Here is a 25534-nt window from a genome sequence, read left to right on the forward strand (position 1 = left end):
AAAGGTTTTTTATCTAAAAAAAAAACTAACTTCTAACTTCTACTCTAACTTAAGTTACTATTTTCACCAAACTAACTTCTAACTAACTAAGTTAGAAATTTGGACAATTTCAGAAACTAACTTATATTCTAACTTAGTTAGTTTTTTTATTAAAGTAACTTAACTTCAAATAGTTGAAAAAAATGACTAACTTGCCCAGCTTTGATAAGAAGTAAGCTTTCTAGTTCATAATCTTATCAAGCAATTCACTAAAAAAAAATATTAGTACCTTTAATTAACCTGTTAAATCTATTTAAAACTATTTTCATACCTAATAAATTAATAATCATTATATTATAAACGATATAATTCTGTACATTTTATTTTTACTTAATTTTAATCAATGTTTTACATTATTTCCACGATTTTTACTGCATATTATTATATGGCACATATTATGTATTGTGATACTTTTCATAAAAATCCGTGCTCTTCTTATAACTCACAAATGTATGTTAAATAGTTATATATGTATATATGAGTCATGATACTTATACTTACTATAAATAACAATATGGTCAATATAGCTGGTAACCTACAATTTTTTTCGGAATAAAAACTATTTTGAAATAAGTTCTTGTTATTTTGATAATAAATTAAATTAAAATAACTTGCCTATAATTTAACATTGTTGATACATTTACTGCAGATCTGAACAAAAATTGAAGTTTAAATGACACAGTATAAATTGAGATTTTTATATGTTGATTCAACTATAATTTTCTGTGTGATACGTATACAAAAAAAAAACACGGCGAGAGGCGTGACCATAAACAATACATACATACATACACACATACATACATACATACATACATACATACGTACATACATACATACATACAAACAAACATATTATTTTAGTAAAATTAATTTGTACATATTATGCTCATTATAATGACAACTCTGTATTAAAGCGTTAATTAATGCTGTATGTTAACACTATTTTTCAGAGAAATGATTATTTTAAAAATGAAGCACACTTATTTTTCCTTTTGTATAAATTTGTATTTTAAATTCTGCTGTCTGTTATAACTTAAAAGTTACCTATATATTAGATAACATATATTTAGAGTCATAATCTAGAATTATAAAATAATATTGTTAATTTTTCGAAAATTATTTCTAGCATTAAATATATTAATTTTTTTAATGATACTATACGTATTTGTAATTAAATATTAATAATGTGGCAATCATAGATACTAATTTATTAACGTTTACAAAATATTTGTTCATCATTTGCATGTCGTTGTGAGTAATATAGCCTGTGGATTTTTTTTCCTAGGGTCGAGAATTTTTTTTCGGGGTCGTTCGTCGGGGGATTTCTTTCCCGGAGGATTTTTATCCCGCAATTCTAATATTATAGTGGTTATGTAGTCGAAGAATAATAAATAAACATCACATGATATACAGTCGGGTATTTATGTATAATAATTTCTCAAGTCGTTTGAAATTGCGTAAAAACGTAATGTCACCATTATTATGACGTTTCGATTCGTGGTTTCTAGACGTTCACACAAAAGGTACTACACTGTGACTACTGTTATTTACATTTCTCCACGTTCAACCCTCATAAACGCTGTATAATATTTAAATTAGCAGTCGCTTTTCCAGTTCGAAGGACACGCGACGATGAAAACTCGACGACACGTTTTTTGTTCGTCTACATTTCGTTCTTCACGCTAATTTACATTTCAAACAGGAGATTTCATCATTTTCTTAAGCTGCAGACACAACTAAACGTGTTCTGTTATAATTTTCGGATCATAACGTTGTATAGCCGACGACGTTGACTTGGATATTATACCGGCAGCCAGTATATTAATATTCATGCGTTCGCCCTTCGCGTGATATTTGCCGTGTTCTAACTTCTTTCATCGGCGTGGAATCAAACATCTCGTAATTCGTAACAAAAATTTTAACCACTTGATTGAACGATATACTGTTGTAGTAGGTATCTATATTATAATAGTAGGTATAGGTAGGTACCTGTAAAACGTACGTACACATGAACGTTAACAACGCACAATTATACTAAAATTATACAATAATTATTGCATAAGAAGCTGCCTACTATACACGTGTAAAATGTGTACTTGATTTATATGCAATAGCGTTACGATCGTAATAACTTATAGTCCCTATATTATGTTTATCAAGGATGACTCATTAAATAATGTATAGACTATAGGATTATACTTTAGTGCAGGGGTCACCAACCTTTTACAGTAAGTGAGTTACATTGAACATTTTAAGTATTTGGTGATCGACCACTATTTATATATATTATTTATATTATTATTACATGCAGCGTAATAACGAATTGTATATTATCTAATAATAGTTTTCTTTTATTATTTCTCCATCGGAAAATTGTACGTTTTTCGTCGCTGATAAATACTTTATTCTCTAAAGTATAATGCATAAAAGTATGTTTAAGATTACGCAAATGATATTTAATGGATAATTAATCTTTAATACGGTCGAACAATAATCCTTTAAAGATCGACGCAACGCCTGCCGTAGCTGGTACAAATTATCATAGTATATTATTTATAACAAATTGTATACAAAATACGTCTTAAATTATTATGTAATAGTTGTTAGATACAAATCGTATCTTTGCACGAATAACGTATAAGATATAAGACGTGGTTAATTTAAATATGTTTATTTTATTAAAAGTTTAAAAACAGTTAAAATCATATAATAGGGTTATTCAGCTAATGTCATCTGAATGGGCAGCTATACACCAGTCTGTAATAATAGTGCATACATAATATTATTTATCACCAAAAAGTTATACATATAATATTTAAGAATTTTGGTTGTAAATAACTTGTAGGTAATGAGTTGAGCTTAAAAAAACGTTGGTACTTGCCTAATGCCTATATATTTATTATATGTTATAAACTTATAAATCATATACAAATATACATAAACATATTGTAATGATTCCTTATGATATATTTTTAAATAAATTATGTTCTGTAGATAAGAATGTAGGTGATTTAAATTATTGAAAAAGTTTTAACACGTGAATTGTTGAAATCGATTCTAGCAGGTAGATACTTTAAATTTTAGTCAAAGATTGCAGAAATTCTCGTATATTATTTTAAACAAAATGAACCATATAATATTATGTTTATATTTAGTTTTAAATAGATTAACACCTATAGTGTTATATTATAACTAAAAACATGTTTTAATCAAACAACCTGTATTGTTGTTCTTTACCATCCAAATTATAAAATATATGTACCTACTACCTATACATCAGTGTTATCCACACTGTTATAATTTGTAATATATATATCGTTAACACCAAAAAAAAATGTTAAAATTGCATCTATTGATAAAATTATATAATATATTACAAAGTTCTAATTTCTAAATAAAACACTAACCTACATGATATATTTTATTACACAATTCTAATAAATTATTGGTTATATTTTCGTGGATATTTCTAATATTAGTAGCATTTGACATATGATTTCAATTTTTAAATCAAATAAAAATCATAATTAATTAGTACCGTTATTGTATGTGGAATTGTTATTTGACTGTAGACTGTCAAAATGTCATTGTTGTTAATATCTGGTGCATGTAAACATTAAATAACCATAGAAAACACTTTTATAGTTTTCAAATTTAGTTTACCAAAGAAAATCATCCATACTCAAAGAGGATACTATATTGTGCTGATTCACTGAAGGAGAAAATTGAATTGAAGTATACGAGAAAAACATTTCACTATACACACTTCCTGATAGAAATTTATTTTACATTAATGTCAATCGTTTCGTAAAAAGAAGATTAATAATACTATTACGTTAAAAAATAATAGTTTGCATTAAATATTCATGAACAATATTTCATAACTTATAAGCACTTAGGTATATATTAATACTTAATAGTTCATATTATTTTATAAAAGGAGAATTTTGATAGTAATATGCTCAAAAAGATTATCAATATCTCGTAAATTGTATAGTGCATTGATAGTGCTAATATAAACATTTAATAAAAATATCATATAGGTATCTACGGTTATTTTTTTTAGAGTTACACTAAATAACAAAATTGATTTTTTCGAAAACAGGTTTTGCGTAAAAATCTCAGTTTTCCTTAATTTTTTGTTTCCTTTTCCAGACACTTTTAAAAACTATTGGTATTTTTTACTTTTGATCACACAAAGTACCAACTAGATCGCTTTTCTATCAAAAAATATAAAGAAAATCAAAGCATTTTTATTTTTACTGTCCCAAAAGGTGATGATAGGCACAAAAAAAACACACATCATTGTAAAATCAATACATTAATCTCTCTGCACAAAATCTAAAAGAAGTTTGTACATTCACAGAAGTAGAGGACACTCTTTAAATAAAAATATCGATATAAAAATCAAAATAATTGAAAATATGATTCTTACCTAATATTAGGTATAGGTACTTGAAAATTCTAGAAATCATACCTAATTGAAAAAAATGCATTATTTAAGTGAAAAATGCGGGTGAAATGCTTGGTAAATCACACTGTATAGTATTGTAACAACAATATTGAAAAACACATTTATTTTGCTTTCGGCTTTTCATGAGATCAGTCAACGTCCACTATTGGTACTAAACGTTTATCATAATTCACCAATAAAACTATGGAAATAATATAAAAAGACCATAAATACAAATTAAAAACGAAACTTAAAATGCACTTCGTGAGTCATGGCGTACTTACTACCTATCAGCAAATATGGCGTAACCCATTGGTTGAAGACCAATGGCACTAACAAGCGTGCTCTTATTCACCTATATCGTAAAACTGAAATCATGTATACTAATAATACAGGATAATTCTAATGGAGGGCTCAATCAGTAATCACAGTCTATTCAAGAACCCCTGCTTAAACCCTGCCACCGTGAAGTTCATTGAATTCTCCAACCCATCATTGAAATAACAAAAATAAATTGATATTATTGTATTTACCCATGTAACTTGTTGTAATGTACGATCCTAGAAATATTTCTTAAAATTATAATTTGTTCTATATTTATTTTAGTAGGTAGGTACACGGTTTTAGATAGATAGCTTTCTATCTAAAGCCGTGGGTAGGTACCAACCTATGTGATTTAAACACGAAATTTCAAATACAATTTTGTCCATTCAAATCAATTAAATACTCATAAGTCGTAAATTATAACTTTATAAGTACCTATGTAATAGATTCATACATATTTCTTAGGCATTATGATGTATGTATGCAATGCATTCTATTCTATTTAAAGGAGGTAACATTACTACTAAAAACGTCAATAAACGGGAACACATTGCTTACGATTTGCATGTTAGTTACACAAAAAAAGATTTAGGTAAAAAGTTCGTTGATTATTTAGGTTCAATTAATTTTAATGCCATGCCACTTGAGCTGAAAAAAAATATTGTAAATAATGTAAATAAAAATAATTATGAATTTAAGAAAAGATCTATTGTAAACTGGTTGTTTCATAATCTTTAAATGTATCGTATGTTAAATTAGGAAATAAGTTTATATAAATATTGTAATTTTGATGTATTTTATAAATTTTATTGTTTACAAACAACTCATTTACCTCGCCACAAGCTCTGCTTATTGGGGTAAATTAAATAATTAATGTATGTAACTATATTATTTATTCAATAAAAAAAAAAAAAAATGTGAAAAATATTTTTAATTTAAATTTATTCATTAGACAATTGATCAAATGTATATGATAAATTAAATAAATGTTCTCAAAATAAACATTTGTTTAATGATCTCAGAAAATACTACGTCGGCCTAAAAATAGAAAGAACTTAGACCTTACAACACAATTTTTGATAGATATATTAATATGATATAAAATGAAAACTGTAAATACAATTATTAAACGTGGTATCAAAAAATACCACTGGTTTCAAAATAACAAAATCTCTTTAAATTTACGTATAATATTAGCAATTCAGACATAAATGCGTTCAATTTGCATTACTGAATAATATAATATTTTACCGTACATATATATATATACATTTTACTCTTAAAGAAAAATAATGTTCATAGTAAAAAATAAAAGTGAAAATTAATTTCTCATTTCATGTCCAAAATAATATATTCTCGTAAAGAAGCCGTTTATTTCTTTAATTAATAATTTGTTTTATAAAGCACCACATAAAATATTTATTCGATAATAATGCATTGAAGTCGTTATTGTCTAGTTAAACAAAATAAAACGTTGTGAAATTATATTATTTTCAGCTATACCAGCTATATATAAATATTGAATGAAAGTACACAAAATCAAACACAAAATATATTATATTTGCTGAATTTTTTTCCTTAAAAAATCTGTACATAATTGGAAACACGATTTTTTTTTTTGTAAAAGTTCAAAATACTAATATTTGATTATTATTAGTATACAAATATTGTTTACTATTAATTTTTTAAAAAGGTCAAATATACAATGACAATAATAGTGTTAAGGTACTCGTGTCGTTAACCTCATTAGAAACCTGCTGTTTATACAAAAAACCCTATATTAAATGTATCTATAATAGAACTTACAACCTAAATTTTTAACACAATAACTAAGAATAATGTATTTAATAATAATAAATAACGAAAAAATTAAATTATTCCCCTTCAAGACAGAATCTGTTAATTAATAATTTAATCATAGTATCATACCAATGATAATTACGTTAACTTCCTTTTTATAAATAATGAAATAAGTAATCGATAAATATTTAGCAGGTACCTAAATATTATATTATTTAGTTGAGTTATCCCTTTCGGTCCCAACAGCCATTATAATGACATACAGTTTTCGCTGGGATTTTGTGATAGCAATGACAATTTTGATCCTAGAACAGTGCAGCCAACATAAAAGGGTTATTACTAATAGTTATTATTTAATAGTATTGTTTTAGTTAGAGTTTGATGGTTAAGTTGATTTGTGTTAAAAGCCGTACGAAATAAATACATTATTTAATAGACCTATTGTTTCTAAATTTCTAAACTATGACGAAATAAACTATATCAAATGTGTGCAGTACCTACATTCAAATATTTTTTGAAAATTTGTCTATTATATGTTTAAAAATAAAATAAAATGACCCCGGCTCTAATAAAGATCTACTTCAAACTATAAAGTATTTGTTTTCCAAAGAGTACGAATAAAAACGAAATCGTTACAATAAACGTAGGTATTTCTTAATTTAACGCAAATAGTACATAAATATAATTTTATGATATTTTGAAACTTTTTAAGCATCACATGTTATATTGTTATGATATAAGCTTGCTTCAGTTGCTCTCATTAAATGCTCCGGTACAATATTATTTTCTTTCTTACGATGGCTTAACGTGTCATATTGCAAATAGCATGTAATTTACTAGGAAAATTCAATATGATCAGCTAACATATGTATATTCACCCTTAAAATGTAATAGGTATTTGTCCAAATAGTAATTTGTTCTACAGTATTGAACAAAAAATACAATATAGCGTAAAGTGGATGTCACTTGTTTAAAGTAAACTACCACTAAGTATTCGCATGTTTTGTTATATTATGGCTTTTATTGATTAACGAAAGTGTAAAAGTTAGATATTTCATTTCATAAAAACGGTAAAATTGATGAAAACGATTTGTTAGGTACTTTTGATAAACTTTATTGGGCATTTTCTCTTAACTATACATAATATTTAATACTAATTAAATCAATAATAATAATTGTAAATCGTTCTAATGCGCGTACAATGAAACCTTTATAATTATAATATTTAATTAAAAACAGTAAAAGTTACATGTCTGAGTCTTATATAGCCCTTTTATTTTATTTTTTATTTTTTACTTTTTACTCTAGTACTTTAATATAATTTACATTTTATTTTTATGTTACATTTTATATTTTTATTTTAATATAAGGATATTATAATAATTTTTATATTAAATTTGTAATTTTAAAATAGAGTATCCAATGAGCGATTTCCTTTTGAGAGATGGTTAAATAATATAATAATATGTGTTGTTAATATTTGTTTAATAAAAAAAAAACCCTCAGTAGTATTAATAAAACATACAAATACATACTTTTGAATTCATAAAATAAAAAGAAATTTTATGATTTGATTTTGACATCTTGTCTATAGGTACTATTTTATACATGTGCATTTAAAAATCTGATCAAAAAATAGACAATAATTTTAAACTAACGAACACTCATTTTCATCGTGTTAGGAGTATAGGTATAGTAATTAGTACTATATAATATAATGTTTAATATATACATTGTATAAATTACACAAGAAATAATAATTTTCATCAAAGAAAAATTTATTATATTTTCTGCTGTTTAATAGTTTCATTTTATTTTTTCACAGTCAGCTCAATTATAATTGTATTACCGAACTAGGACCATTGGCTTTCAATAACGCCGAAATCGCCACAGTGTAAGTTTTTTTTTAGATTTAACACGAAATATTTTTTGATATTTAATAATAAGTAGCCAATTAGAGAAAACATTTATTGCATAATATTTACCTATGTCGTTGCAGTAATTTGAGAGGCAATCGTAAACTTCAAAAACTGGACGCTCAAGCTTTCGTTGGGATTAAAAGTCTTCGCTACCTGTAAGTTTTAAGACGCAAAAAGATATTTTAAGAGCATTTACGAAGTTTTTATTAAATAAACGCAACACGATTTGGGTTCGGAGCATATACCTGTACCCGAAACACGGCAAAATGGTGGGACGAAATGTACAAATAGTTTCAAAGATAATTTCGTGTGAACTTATATTATTATAACAAGTTTTGTTTTAGAGGAATTGAAATAGGTGTCATCCGTAACTTTTCGTTCTTTCCGCGTTGTCCGCTGTGTTCCGCAGCTGCAATACCTACCACTTTTCCGCTCACCCAATCGAAACGCTTTTCGCGGATCGTCTTTACATAATATATATATTATATATGTATGTATGTATTGTTTTTCCGCAGAGACTTGTCGGAAACATCAATCCAAAGTCTGCCTACAGCCGGTCTCGAAGAATTGGAAAATTTGAAAATCGAAAAAACGTACACTATGAACGTTTTCCCGTCCATCTACAACTTCAAGGTGAAATTCAATATATTACCAACTCGAAACTACGACAGAACGTAGTGTTTAATTAGTTATTATAATATTATGCTTAATATCTCGGGTTGATTACGAAAATGTTTAATTTAATGGGTCACTATTAGTCACAGTTTAATGAACCTGAAATCTCGGGCTACTAAAGTAGCTAAGTACCTATTATACTAAGCCATGCGACTAAGGGACCACTAGCTAATTATTGATTCATTAAAATATGTTAAGTGTATGTTCATGCGACCCGAGATTAATATAATAGACTTGTAGAAGAATTTCAGAAGTAGTAAATATACTTATATACTCAGTAGTAGTAACTGAATACTTACTAGTGTCTAGTAGTAACTATATATACTTAGTAGTGGTATTGCCGTATTGGAAGTAGTAGTGGTGCTGTGATATTAAAAAGTCCACTGATCCGTGTAACGGTCACTAAATCCAAAATAGATTGAAGGAAAAACTTTACTTAGGAATACTGAAGTTGGGTGTTCCACTGTCCCAGACGTTGTCAGATCTCTAACGTTTACGTTGTGATATTGAATTCGTTAACAATCACAATACTATATATTATAGCATTGAATTCGAAAAACGATTCCGAGCGAACTTTGGATAGCCATGGACATGAACCGCACTTGCTTACATTTATTTAATATAGGTATAATGTTTCGCGGTTTTTCTATAGTTTTCCCCTTTGCACTTGGGTAAACTTCTTCAGCGAAAACCAGAAAACATAACGTAGTAAAAAGCATGAACTGGATGACATTTTCAATCGACAAAAAATGAAACTATTTTCGAAACGTTTGCAAAGTATTCAAAGTTTTACTCGATAAAGAGAATCCACAGAAAAAAACGCACCACTATGCAGGCTGTATACTGTTTTAAACAACGATATGTGCGAAAATATTTGACATAATATATTAACAGTTAGTTCAAAATAAAATACGATATTGTAATTTTCGGTTAATTAAATATCAGGTTTATCGCGTATATTTTGAAAAGTTAAGAACGACGATATTATAAAAAATTTTCGCCAGGTTTTGAAATGTGGACCATTTCAATATATCATCGTATATTATATTATTAGGGTCAAGATGTTCATGTTCAAAAATAGTCTAAATATAATATGCTAATATAATATGTTCTATAAAAACTACAAATTTTCCAATTGTATTATTTTAAGAATAAGCAAATATGCAAAAATAATCAATTATAACAAAATTAAAAAACATGCTTTAATAAGCAAATTATTTAAGTTCGTAATTATTATTGATGCATAGTTAGTATGAACTGTTTTTGTAAAAAAAATTGTACCGTTTCCTCAAAATTAAAATTAAATTAGTATTTATTTCTCATAATATTCTACACATTATTTCAAGATATATGCTAAGGAAGCTATTACCTATATAACATATTATCATGTTCCCTAATTTTCGAAATATTATTCTAAAATACTTGTAGAAAAAAAACTCTTGTGATCTGTGTCTAATGAACCGTGTTTGTGTTTTTCACTGCCATCAAACTGCATACCGAAGATTCGATAATATAGGTACTTATATAATATGTAGGTATGTAAGAACATAATAATCCAGATTCGTATTTCTAATCTACGGGTTCGTGGACCGCATCGCATCTATTCATATAGCTATATACTTATAATTTATATGTATGTCCGTATAATGTATATACTATATATATATATATATATATATATTTCAATATTTGCATACATATTATATTATGTTATTATAGAAATGCGACCGGTGACCGCGTTTCGGTATCCAAGTGTCTTCACAAGTAGAAGTATATATTAATATATATCATATTATAGTGTATACCTATAATACTGGTGCATAGTCTTTGGCGATCTAACCGATTTCGATTCATCCCCAAATAGTATTACTCGTTACAACGGTCGTTCATGGTTTATTCATATTGGACACGAGCTAATACAGCGGTAACATAATATACAACTTAAACACGTGTATAAACGTTTGTGCGTGTGTGTGTGTGTGTGTGTGTGTGTGTGTGTGTGTGTGTGTGTGTGTGTGTGTGTGTGTGTGTGTGTGTGGGTGGGTGGGTGGGTGGGTGGGTGTATTTGCATACGGTTTGTTCTGCAGCAAGTCTGTAGCGAATTACAGATCGCATCTTTGCCGTCAGTGTGTCAACGGAATGTGTATTATAATATAGCATTCAGGCCCACACTAATTATTATTACTATTATTATTATTATTATTACCATTGGGTGTAATTATTTTACCCGCGAACCGTATTTGAGTGTTCTAAGCACTTCACAGGATCCCGATATCTTATATAATATATCCACAACAAAGACGGATGAGGTCGGATTGACTTTACGCGCACCTACACACTCGCAGTGAATATTATACATTGTATCTCTCCTTGATTGCGCGTTTAATTAAGAATACGGTCTTGGCGTGTGTGCGGGCTATTGGAATAAAAAGACACGAATGTGTCAGTGGCGTATTCACGGATTTTGTATGGGGGGGGGGGGGGGTTATAAGGTTTTTGTGAAATCACTTTTTTAATTTTAAAATATTATTTTAAGTAGTTCGGCCCCTGCTTGACTGCTTGAGTATGGATCAGTCCTCCGGGACCCACACACAGCTTCAGACTCTGCTACTATAGAGCGAATCCAAAGGCGTTTTCTATCCTACACCAGTTACGCACTAAATATTACTCACCACTCACACGACTATTCAACAGTTCTCCATGAGTTAGGTCTATTAACTTTGGTTGATAGAAGAACAAACAACAATATAAGGTTCGTTCAAATAATCTTATTGGTGGTTCTGCTGATGCAACATCGCCTATTTCCCTTATCAACGTATGTGTGTCCGACCCGCTCTATTGCTCCATTTTATATTACTAAACGCTCAACCAATTATAAATTACAGTCGGTTGCCTAGTACCGTCACACTTCTACAACTAAACTCATACTTTTTGTTAATACTTACTACTGTACTTTGGACCGAACCTGTATTTAATTAATAAACAATAAATAAAATAAAATAAGTAGGTATGATTTAGGGGCTTCTAGCGACTAGCAATCGTCTTCTAGTAGTTAGGCTAAAATAAACATAGCAAACGGGCATGGGGGCTAAGCACGCTTAGATTCCTTGGCTACACCTCCGCGAATACTATATTATATATTATTAGGTATGATATTATTGTACTCGCCATTTTATTACATACTCACCAGACGTGGTGACATTTTTTTTTCGACTAAACGTTTGGCGTAAACTTTATTTATTGACTTGTTATTATAAGCACACATTTAATGATATGTTATAGAACATTAAAGAAGCATGGTTGACATATCCGTATCACTGTTGTGCTTTCCATTTTCCCAAAACACACAACCCGCAAGGATACGCAGATCATGAGGTAATATTGACAATGACGTAATACTACGTGATTCCTAAACCAACAAAATGTTCACATTATATTTTAGTCGTTGCTGACCAAAACTCAAAATATAATAATTGTATTATGTTTTTTTTCTATTATTATTATTTTAGAAACTCCAACAAAAAATGTTTCAAGAATGCAAAAATATACCATTTGTAGACCCTATTTCTACGGTAAAAACAATGCACTCGACGACGGAGAATTTTATTGGCGATGAAATGTTTCATACTGGTGGTAAGCATTTATGTTTAAATATTGTTTTATTATAAACTATTATAATATGATAATATTATAACGATACGGCGTATATTATGATACACGCGCAATCCATACGAACATCAAACGATAAGTAACCATCATTGAACTTTGATGTGAAACACCGCTGCCACTGTCCCACTTTGAGTTGTACTTGACAAGACCTTTATTACTATATTAGATATTATGGTCCAATTAATTTTGAATTATTTGATTTTATGATATATTTTGATAAAAATAAAACGGAAATATAAAACAAAATTTAGATTAAACTAGTAGTGATAAATAGAAAGTAAAATATGTTTATATTTTACACAACAATCATCAAATTACAATACTGATAACGGAAAATAAATTGCAACAAATTTTACAAAAGAGAATGTAACATATTATGACCCAATAATTGTTTCAGATAGGTATATGATTATATGAATGATTAAATCAGAATATCTGTGCGCGTAGAGTATTACTTACCTTTTTTTATTGTGGTATCGAGGACTGGAGGAGGAACTATGGTGCCAGTACTTCTCCTGAGTATTACTTACCTAAGCAACATTTAGCATACTATAAAAATATTATAAAATTAAAACTTTAAAGTACTTGCCATAAATTACCTATATTTATTTACTTAATATATTCAATTTAAAGGAAATTATATCCTTAAACACATTTTAAGAATATCTATATCATAAAAATTATTATTTATACTGAAATTTAAAAACAATTTTATTTAAATAAAACAATGATAGTAAACGTTAAATTTATGATTATGCTTTTTTTTTAAGTTTAAGAGCATAAGATCTTATGCTCGTATGCATAGTCATATGCTCATATATATATATATATATATACATAATATACAGGTTGTCATTAGTTTCCAAAAGATCAATATATTGATAAATTAAAAATATGTAAGACAATATTATAAAGAATATTAATACAGTTATATTAATCTGACGATTTAAATCATGAATATAGATTATCTGCAATACTTCCTATACCTAATTTATACATTATAGAATAAATCAATTTTAGCTTCAATGATTCTGATCGTTAGTAATTATTGTAATATAACTTGATATTATTATTATTAAATATCTATATGCATCAATATTTTTTCATTATGGTGAATTTTAAAGTAAATTATATAAATATAAATACCAATTCACTTATTCCCAATATAGCTTGTAAAAATTACCATATGAAACTAGAATCAAAACTACAATTTTATAAATACTCCATGACTCATTTTTACTACTACAACCCTACACCATTCGTTTTAAATTTAAAACATGTACCAAAATTTTCAAATACTTAATATTTTACAAACCATAACTCATAAGGTAATAGTCATAATTTATTACAAAGAATGGTTAAATCAAAATGGATAATAAAAAAAAAAAAAATGTATACTCTACACTCTATAGTATACGTATTATACGTGTTCATACAAAAACTATAAAATATTGTTCCTCAAACATGGTATTTTTAGTTGGGAATTATTGTTGTTATCATATAACACAACTGCAACTGCACCTATAAAATAACGAAAGCCATAAAACGCGTATCTGCATTATAAAAAATAAAATCTACTAGTTAGAAAATCTGACTTAAACAACAAAGTCAGGATTAACGCAATGGAAATATATAAATGTTTTAAAATTAAATAAAATGTTATTAAATTTACCTATCAGTAAAATATACCATGAATATGATTTAGTTGAATAATTAAAAACTTTTCGTTTGGTTAACTGTTAGTATTCTTTCGTTGTTTAGATAGTGTACAGATCTAATAATTCTTTTTTAAATCACCACTAACAAAAATTAATATTTATTGCAAAACCTCACGGTAATTGTCAGGAGAATGTCTATTCTTCAATTATATTCAATCAAAATTAACAATATCTTCTTTTGTAGATTATATAATATTAAATAGGTAGATAATTTCAATAGCACAGGACACAAACTACCTATATTGTGATATCAATATAAAGTAAATAAGTAAATATCGATATGTACGCTAACTTTTAACATTGCAGTCAAATATATAATTAAATAATATTTGTGTACACAAACCTTAAATTATTAAGTGTAAAATAAATAATAATACACCCAACGCAAATGTATAATATTTTAATAGGACCGGCGTGAAAAAAGGATCTTAAAATAACAAAATCACTACTTTTTGAGAGACGCTAAATCCATATAATAATACATAATATTTAAGTTTCGATGACAATATATGCAGTTGAATTGAAATTAATAATTTACAAAATTTGAACTTTTATACAGTGGTAGGTACCAACCCATAGATATTATTGTATATTTATAAATACACGTCATTAACAATGGTATCGATAAAATAATAAATTAATCCATTCAAATAATATATAGTTGAATCGTGTCCAATAACACATTTCAATTATTTTCCAGCTAAATCCCAAACGAACATTGTTCAATGATAAATAATTATGAGTTTGAGTTTATGACAGTGACAGTATATTAGCGTCACACTTTATCGCATAAATCTTCACACTTGTATAATATATTAATATGATAAATTTTGTTATAGATCCGATTTTAAATATAAGACCATTTCGTTTTCTCCGATTTTCTTTTCATTATACGTCGTTGATAACTATAATAGAGATCAAAATAAATGTTTTATTTTTTCAACACTGATTTTTCATTAATTTAATTGCCAACATTATTTTTAATTGTATTATGTATTATATTACACAAAACGTTTTTCTGAAAAGATTTAGAACATTTTGCCAACCTTAAAACTCTACCATTAGGTTTAGAATTTTGAGTTTCCGGAAGATAATATTTTACAAGTATTTCATATTTTGCCATACATCTCCGCTCGTCTAAACTTTAAATTCTTAAAAATAATAAATGATATGAGTCAATATTCAATACCTATATTTAGCACCTATGACCTATTTATACAACCAAATATAACTATATTAAATCATCTGGAATAGGAACAAAAAATATTTAACTGTTGTAAAACAAGGGATTCCTTAAAAATAAATAATTAAAAATAATAGTGTAAGTTGGATATATTATTTTCTTTAAATGTACTGTCCAGTGGTGTTTTTATAGGCCATATACGACGTATACGGTATACTCTTTATATTATTCATTTTAAAAACGATAGGTATATTGCGAGTACTCTCAAGTCTCAATATTTCCGAGAAAAAATTGTTATTGTTTTTTTATTGGGGAATTCGTGTCTTTATTGAAAACCAAATAATAATAATAAAAAAAAAATTAAATTATGTTATTTAAATAAAAGATTGTTTGTTATCGTTAACATTACTCTTTTGTTATACCAACTACCAAATTCATAGTCTGGAACTCAATATTTTAGGTAATGAAGCATATGAAAGACCTTTATTTTAGCAGCCTAAACTTTATCATTAAAATTATTAAAATTGTCTAAGTAGCTAACAAATTTGACGAGAACATAATATAACTGATTGTTTCTAGTAGAGTGAATTAAAACATTTTATTCCTTAAATAAAACAAAACAACGATCGATAAAATGTAAGGATTTAGTTAAAAAATGATTAATACTCTTATACAAACACTTCGTATACAATGGCGTCATTTCAACGCCAGTTTGGTTTATTAATTATTAATTATCTACCACAATCACCCCACCACAAAACTACGCGATGCGAATTCATTCCTTCAGCAACAGCATCAACCCTCAAATTATGCCACTGACCTCGCCCTTATATAATTACCACACTTACTGTCCACCGTAACGTAACAGGTGAATGCACCTGTCATTATGCCTAGGGCAATTTTTTTTAGTCTAGGCTTCACAATATAATTTTTTATAACGTGGTGCTGAAAATGTTTTACGATTGCGCAAGGCCGTGGCAGGGGCTGGCCCCTACCTAAGGCCAGTTATGCATTCGACTTATTATACTTATAATATACCGACTGACCAAACCGTTTGCTGTAGACGTGACTGTTGGCACCAAAGTTGACGTGATTTGCGGCAACGTGTCGAAAAACTATCTGGAAGTCAAGTGTTACCCGGCGCCAGATGCGTTCAACCCGTGCGAGGATCTAATGGGAAACTGGACGCTGCGCGTGGCCGTGTGGATCGTGGCCGTGGCCGCTCTGCTGGGCAACATGGCAGTGTTGTTCGTGTTGCTCAGCAGTCGGTTCCGGTTGACGGTGCCCAAGTTCCTCATGTGCAACTTGGCCATGGCCGACTTTTGCATGGGACTCTACCTGTTGCTGATTGCCGTTATGGACGCTCGATCGATTGGACAGTACTTCAATCACGCCATATTCTGGCAGAGAGGTAACAGTCTAACTAAAATTAGTTATAAGTAATAAATTACCTATGTGTTTACCGAAGTACCTTTAAGAGTGGACGATAGTTTTCTTCCAGTCGAGGTGTATAAGTAACGGAATTGTCTTAGACAAAGTTTCATAATTTTTTACAAAATAAAAATAAAAAAAGGGATTGAATGGGATTTACTCCGCCCAAACTGACATTCATTTTTTATGAACGTTTGAATTTAAATTTTTTACGATATCGAATTTCATCAGTAAATTAACAAATTTTCATCTATCAATTTTTAATATTTTATTGTAATTCAAAAATTAATAATCGTATAGACACTTCAAAATTTCACCAAATGTCAAAATTACCATTTCCCAAATATGGTAATATTTTCAAATAATTTTGACTCTTTTTGAACTATTTATAGACATAAGAAATTTTTAAAACTTGGTGAATTATTTTTCAGTTAGAAATTCATAAAAGTTTTTATTTTTATATCCATGATAAAAAATTTGAATAGAAGATTTCACATAAGTTTTTCTACCTATAACAAAAAAAAGTTTACTTAAACTAAACATTTTTTTTGATGAGTGTTTGAACTTATAACTTATAATATTATGTTATATTTGACATTCAGTGGTAATTCTTCTTGAATTCTCCTATTGTTGTATTTCGAAAATGAATAACCGTAGACTCTTGAAATGTTCACCAAATATTTGTATTAGCATTATCCATATATGGTAAAATTTTCATACTATTTTAACTCTTTTTGAGCTATGTATAGCCGTGATAATTTTTAAAATTGTATAAGTTATTTTTCAGTTAGAAATTCATAAAAGTTTTTCTTTTTATAGCTTACATAAGAAATTCTAATAGAAGGTGCCCAAAAAGCTTTTAAAAAGAAAATATCAGAAAGAAAAAGTTCACCAAAAATCATGCTATTTATAGCCATGAGATATTTTTGAGTTTTGCTAATTTTTTTTTAACTATTAAATTTAATTATTTATACAGGTATGCTAGGCTGACACAATGTCTCCGCTCAGTATCATTTTTCATATACAATCATTCATCATTGAATTCAAATATAACACATCCATTACAACGACATGCTCGACAACTATACTGCCACTTGTTCACATTTTTAATATTTATATACTACTTTATATCATATAATAATATAACATGACAATATATTATTGTTTATTACACATTGCTCGTCTACACTTAATACCTACTTAATAAAAATACTACAATTTTTGGTTTTATAACAAACGTTTAATATTTATGAATGACCACATTTTGAGAAATATTATCCTCACAATTTAGAAATTAATTATGATGTTTGTTACCTTTAGAAATAAATTCGAAAACCTAAAAAAAATCACGGTGATGAAAAAGTTATTTCAGTGTTAAGTTTAAAAGCTTCAAAAACCGTCAGCTTAAAAAAATAGAACAATTTATAATGGGGAAAACTAGTGCCTTACTTTCGTAGAACAACAGACTATATGCATCTGGTTTGTTTATAATTATATTAAAATATATATTAATATTAATCACTGCGTGGTCCCGAGAGACATCCCGTGCCGCAAAACATCGTATCTGTATTGTTGATCGAATTAATTCGGAGAGTTTGTTATTCGTGCACTTTATAGGTATTATTATTATCGGTCACATTAATTGAACGTTGTTCGCCGATCAAAAACGACGAGAGACGTAACAAGTTTAACAAACTTTTCACCGGATCTACTATAGGTAGGTACGTGATTTAAAAGCGTAACTTCACTGAGTATATTATGCAGCCTGCAGTTTTGTGGGCCGCTCTTAATTACAAAAATAAAATTATCGTGCCGCGGTTGACTTTGAGTCTCGACGAATAAATTGTTTTATCATCGGCGAGTGAGTTTGCTGTGTACGAGAACGTGGGGAGGGGGAGGGGGGTTGGAATACTGCGCTGTAATCGAAAATGATTTCGATTGTATACCCGCCGTATGTATATTATACTGCAATACTATATACGTATCATGTATATGTATATTGTAAACGTTATTGCTTTAAATTAAAAAAGAAAACTCATCGCGTACACTACTAAATGGGTTAAGATGGTTGTCACGATATTTATTAGTTTACTACGCCAGCTAAATATATTGGTATAAACACTTGTTGCTCCTCTATATTGCGAATTTTCAAAATCCTACTCGTTCGTACCACTATTACAGTCCGCGTGACAGCTGCAGTTGTTTTGTGACACGCGTGTATATTATTATATAAATTGCGTATGCGTATAAAAAACTCGTTGAAATTCTCAATTCGGAACCCTAAAAGAGTGCGTATATAACTATTATAACAGTGTCTATAAAATACCATAGCTAATACTATGTAATATTATTAAAATTAAAACTGCATCCATCCGGTTGCGCTTTTATCCAATACGCCCACCATATAATAATATCTCGTTTGAGTGTTATTCATTATACAATTTCTTATTAAAAAAAATTTACTATCGCTTTTTATTAGTTGAATTGTATCCATTTATATAAATTAAAAGAGAAAAAAATCAATTCCCAGTTTAATTAGTCAGCTAAATCACCACCAAGGTACAATACAATATTATACTTATACACAATGCAGTTGTTCGGGTTATTAACATTGATAACGACGGTTTATACAATATAGGACGTTTAGTTGTGTAAAAGGACATTAAAAACGTTAAATTCGTTCTCGTCCTTTAAAACGGCAATAACTAAACGCCATAAATGCCACTTTATAGCACAACTCGGTGCCTTATCGTACACAGTCGCGTCGTTGTGCCCTGCACATAGCCACTATATACTTGCACGGACGGACGCCGTACTTTGTGCGTGTATAAAAGAGATACGCGGAAAATAGTCTGCGCATAAAATATATTGTGTAATGTGTATAGGTACACAATCATAGGTTATAAGGTGTATTGTTTGGCTCACGTTGATAGGGGACACACTCTCAATAGCGGACACTCCTATTATAATATACACCATTACACCCAGGCATAAATATATTATAGCTACTATACTTGCGCGGACGGACGCTGTACCTACCTAATTTGTGCGTGTATAAAATATATACACCTAACCTAACCTACGTGGAAAATAGTCTGCGCATAGAATGTGTGTACAGAATTATCGGTCATGAGGTGTATTGTCTGACACCCATTGATGAGGGACTCACTCTCAATAGCGAACACTTCTATATATTCCCAGACATAGATGATATATACGCACTAATACCTCCGTTATATAGTTAAATCCCCTAACCCAGTGGTGTCCACTTCAGAGAGGTTTCACACTTTCACTGTACCACCACAGTACTTATTCAAAGGCAATAGAAAAATACTTTTTTTTTTTTTTTTATATTAAGCAGCAACTCAATAAAATTCTTGGTTTATATTTCTTTAAGTATATTACGAGTTATGACGGTTTGATATTGTTTGATGGACATTTTTGTCGTTACCGCTAGAGTCGATTATACGTTCAAGTGCAATAAGTCTATGAGTTGAGATCTTTTATTAATATGTACTACGAATTGTTAATTTCAAATAAATTATAAACATAATTTAGGTATTATTATTATTAATGGGTAACTACAAGTTGGATTATTATTAAATAGAGTTAATGCAATCTGACGACTTTCTACTTAATATATAGTATGATGTGAGCGAATCAGTTACCAAATTACCCAATCACATCTTATAATATTATTATTTGTGCCATAATATTGTTCTATTATAATTAATTAACGGTTATTATATGATATCACGTCTTGTTTTGTTACCACCCAAATATTAATACATCATTAAAAGTAATATTGCACATAAAAAAAAAAAAAAAAACAACTATATAAAAAAAAACACATTCATGTGTTCATGTTCATGTTTCTACAGCTATTTATGGATAATGTGAATTATTAATTTTAACTAATTATGTACACAAATGCACAATAATATATTTTAAATTAGTTATATATTTTATAAGTAATAAACAATGAGCATATGTAAAGTAGGTACTAACTATGATTTATTAATACTCATTACTGATTGGCTAATTTGATAGAATAATTATTAATTAACTACTTATGTTATTAATACGACAGGATTTTTTATATTTGTTTCAAAGATTTAACACGTATGTTGTCTAGTATAAATACGGATCTCCAAATTGTTTTAATTTTCTATAATTTTAATTTAAATTATAGTGTTTAACATATGTTAATTATGTACTGGTTCGAGGTGACTGTTTAGATATTATAATAGTGTGCAGTCATACAATATACTTGCAGTATTCCGTGTGATGTTCGACAACAACATTTAATTATTTTTCGTAATTGACTTTTTTATGACAAAAAAAAATCCCCATCAAAGTTCGCCGAGCAGTTCGTTGTGATTCCGACATAAAACAGGAAACACATTTTTCGTTTACTCGTTTTTAATCAATATTTATAATATACCTTGTGGGCAACATGCTCAGGATAAATAATGAGTGTTATTCTGACTGTCGGATTACACGCGGGTACGCGACTATACTACTAATTGAACTGTCTTTGTCTAATTTCGTCGATAGGTATACAATTAGTATAAGGTACACACTACACAGTTCGGATAAGCGTAATGATTTCACGATCATTATGATTTATGACTTTTTTCTACCTGCAGAAATTTCGGTCGTGCTAATGTACTATATAAATAGTATTACGAGTGTACTGATATACCATATTAGGTAAATACAGGCAATCATATAGGCCGTAGAAGTTGGGGAGGGGGGCAAAGGGGTTGTAGCCCCCCCTCATATAAATTGATCGCACTACGCTTATTTAGGCAATAATGTAGTGATTAGTCGATAATATAAAATATAAATATTTATATGTCGTCTACACGCCGAAGTAAATAATTTACAAAAATTGCTTATGTAAAATAAATAATGTCACTTTGATTCACTCGTATTCGCTTGAACTCCTAGCTTGTTTTTTATTTTATTATAAACAAATAATTTAGAAGATTAAACGGAACAAGATTTATGGCACGTACTTGGCGTAATAATAATACATTGAACCAGACAATGCGTGCGGTGGTAAATATAAGACTATAGTAATATTTTTCTCGTCGATTAAGCGAGTAAAATCGAATGGAAGCTATAATGACTATATTTTCAATCATACGCCATTGTACGAGTACCTAAATTATTATAATGGTTATATACTACACACGCAATAATACGTATAGAATTTAATTAATATAATATAGAACATTATAGTATGTCGTTCAAACGACTTCAGAATCAGATACGTTACATTATATAGTTTATAATACGATCGTAAGTTATTATAAGAGGGTACTTACACTTACTATAATAATATAATTCAAGTTAATTTGTCGCGTACTTACAACGGTAATTACAGTATATTACGAAATCCTGTTTTGTTGTTATCAATGTTAGACTATGATATTATATAATAACATTTTTATAAACTATAACCTAAACCCCGGTCACCGCTTTGCAAATTTACAGGTATCGGTTGCCAAGTAGCCGGTTTCCTGACCGTGTTCTCGTGCATGCTGTCCGTGTTTACGCTGATGATCATCACCGGCGAACGTTGGTACACTATCACTTACGCCATACACCTTAACCGTCGGCTCAAGCTCGGCGCCTCCGTCAACATAATGGCCGTCGGTTGGCTGTTTTCGGTGGTCATGGGTGCGTTGCCGCTGATGGGCACCAGTGGTTACTCGAAGACCAGGTGAGTTATATTATAGATAGACTCATGGGCCATTAGCAAATCTTTGCAGGGGCTTGGGAGGGACGAAGCCCTCACAAATATATACTGGATACCTTAAAATAAGAGGCACGAAAGATGTTTTCTTTAACGAGGAAAAAAATGATTAACAACGAGTCTTGATGCAAGACTGCTTTTTAAATTTGACAATTTTCCATATTTAAAGAGACGTCGTTATATCTTATAAGTTTATTAGAAAATTATGGTTTATTGGAATTATATAGTTTAAAACACAGAAAATGTATATATCAAATTTATATTTGTTAACTGTTCGGTAACAAATCAAACTTAAGGGAAATTCAAGTTTTCCAAAATATTGTACTCTAACGTACTGTCAATTATCTCCAATTTAAAAACTTTTCATAATGATTTTTCAATAAAATCAATTGAAGTACAATCACGCACCTTCTCTTTTAATGCGTTTTCATAGTTGACTTCAAAATTATCTTGATGATCAAATGATCTTCCATATTAACTCTAACAGGAAATCCTCGACAAATACTTAATGGAAGCGGTGTTAAATTTCAAATTTGTACTTTTAAATTATTAGAATCGAGTTAATAAAAATGTTAATATAAAATATTAATATACGATAGCAATTTTAATTCGGTGGAAAAAATACAAGCCGAAAAAAAATATTATAATATGAAATTTCAACACTACTATTAAAACCCAATACGCAATAAGTCATTAAACGATCAATAGGTAAAATTATATTAAAAATACAAATATGGTTGAAAAAAAATATATAATGTTTGATTAAGTGGTTCTACAAGTTATAAAACCTGTACCTACTGTATTTTATTTCACGTTGTAAAAAAACCCTAAGAATTTAAAATTAAAATTAATTTTTTTCAACTAGGTTGTTGTTTTATATAATAAGTTACCTATAATTGATTTCTTCAAAACCACATGTGAACATTGTAATGTAGTTAGATTAAATATCGTAAAAATATTTTTCCAAAAAAATAAGAATAAAGAATTATATTATAAAATCAATAGGCTCCAGAAGCGAATCTAAAAAAACAGACCATAATAAAAATATTTGTATTTTACTTTCTTTTATAGATAAGATTATATCATTTCAAAAACGGGTTGTTTAACTTGGGTGGTAAACCCAAGTATAAACAGCTACCTAGTTCCATATTTGTTACGACTCGAAAAATATATCAAAACTTTATTTCAGCTTATAAATAAATAATAAATCATAATTTCGAATCCAACAGTCGTCAAAAGTGTACTTATTGTACTCCAAATTTTCGTTATAGAAGCTTTTCGTTTGTTTTTATATTATTTTTAGCATTCAATCATGATTTATACTGTGTACACTGACACCATTCAGCAATTAGATATTATACATCTAGTATGGTTCAAATTTTTTTTTTACAAGTTTGCATTACTAATTTAAGATAAATGGATACATGTTAATCATTAATCCCCCAAAAAATATTCCTCTACCCCAATTCAAAGTTTAAACGAAAGAACTAAAAAATCATTTAACTCTATGAAGTAATATGGACATTAGTAATTTTTTGAAATTAAAGTGTTTTTTATTAATTACAATTAATAATAGGTATATTATAATATACGTAGTATATTAACAATCATTATAACATAAATATTATAATATATATGCGAGATGTGCCATTTAATAAAATATATATTAAGAATCAAACAATAAATTAGTTAATCCATAATCATATTTTCTCATAGATATACACCTATACTTACAAAGTGGAACCATTTTACAAAATACCATCAATTAGCTTATATTAAGAATATAATCGTTTCAACTATAAATTAATGTTATTTAATATTCAATACTTGTACAAATTTCAGTACTAGATTCTCCTTTATATTAAAAATAAGACAAAACTTGTAGGGCTGGGATTTCTAGACCATCATCCCAAAAAAATATTTGTCTCTCCAACATAATGTGTTCTATTAGATGTTCTAATCAGAATCATAGTATTTTAATATTATAATTTATACTTATACACATTTATATGCCATGGGATGATTGTTTTTTATATTCTACAGAATCCTATTTTGACAATACCAAATGATTCCATTTCATTAGAATTGCTAATACACAAAACCTGGTTTATACCACGCGGTATTTGATATATTTCATATGTGAGTTTTTTTTTTACTACCCACAAGCCAAATATGAACATAAATCCAAGACGAAGGGGATTCGATTTACGACGAATAAAATCTCGTGGGAAAAATATATCTCGGACCGTAGGCGGCTAAAATTGTTAATAGTTTTCATCTCGGACGATATTTTTAACGAGAAAAATCGACGAAATTTCAGTACACGCGTGGACAGGTATAGGTACTCTTTTATTGTGATACCGCCGTGGTGTACGGATCGATTGCGATTGCCAAATTTGAAATTTCACATCTCTACACGGACCGCTCCAAACTAATATATAGATTATTAAATTGTGATTTTTGTTTGTTAAAATGATTATGGACTTTGAGACGATTGTTATGTCTCATTATAGCTAAACATTTAAAATAAAAAAGGATAATAGTTTTTTACGTTGA

General features: G+C 28.6%; 1 protein-coding gene across 1 annotated transcript in view; it reads left to right on the plus strand.

The window, feature by feature from the left end:
- The window catches only part of LOC100164576 (lutropin-choriogonadotropic hormone receptor-like), a 72915-nt gene that overhangs the window by 41626 nt on the left and 5755 nt on the right, over positions 1-25534 (plus strand). The window contains exons 5-11 of the mRNA XM_016803612.2: positions 8445-8513; positions 8619-8693; positions 9054-9171; positions 12496-12588; positions 12723-12846; positions 16847-17194; positions 22717-22945. Coding sequence (XP_016659101.1) covers positions 8445-8513; positions 8619-8693; positions 9054-9171; positions 12496-12588; positions 12723-12846; positions 16847-17194; positions 22717-22945 — 1056 coding nt within the window. The remainder of the gene's footprint in view (positions 1-8444; positions 8514-8618; positions 8694-9053; positions 9172-12495; positions 12589-12722; positions 12847-16846; positions 17195-22716; positions 22946-25534) is intronic.

This window comes from Acyrthosiphon pisum, chromosome A1, assembly GCF_005508785.2.
Source record: "Acyrthosiphon pisum isolate AL4f chromosome A1, pea_aphid_22Mar2018_4r6ur, whole genome shotgun sequence".
In the NCBI taxonomy this organism is placed as follows: Eukaryota; Metazoa; Arthropoda; class Insecta; order Hemiptera; family Aphididae; genus Acyrthosiphon; species Acyrthosiphon pisum.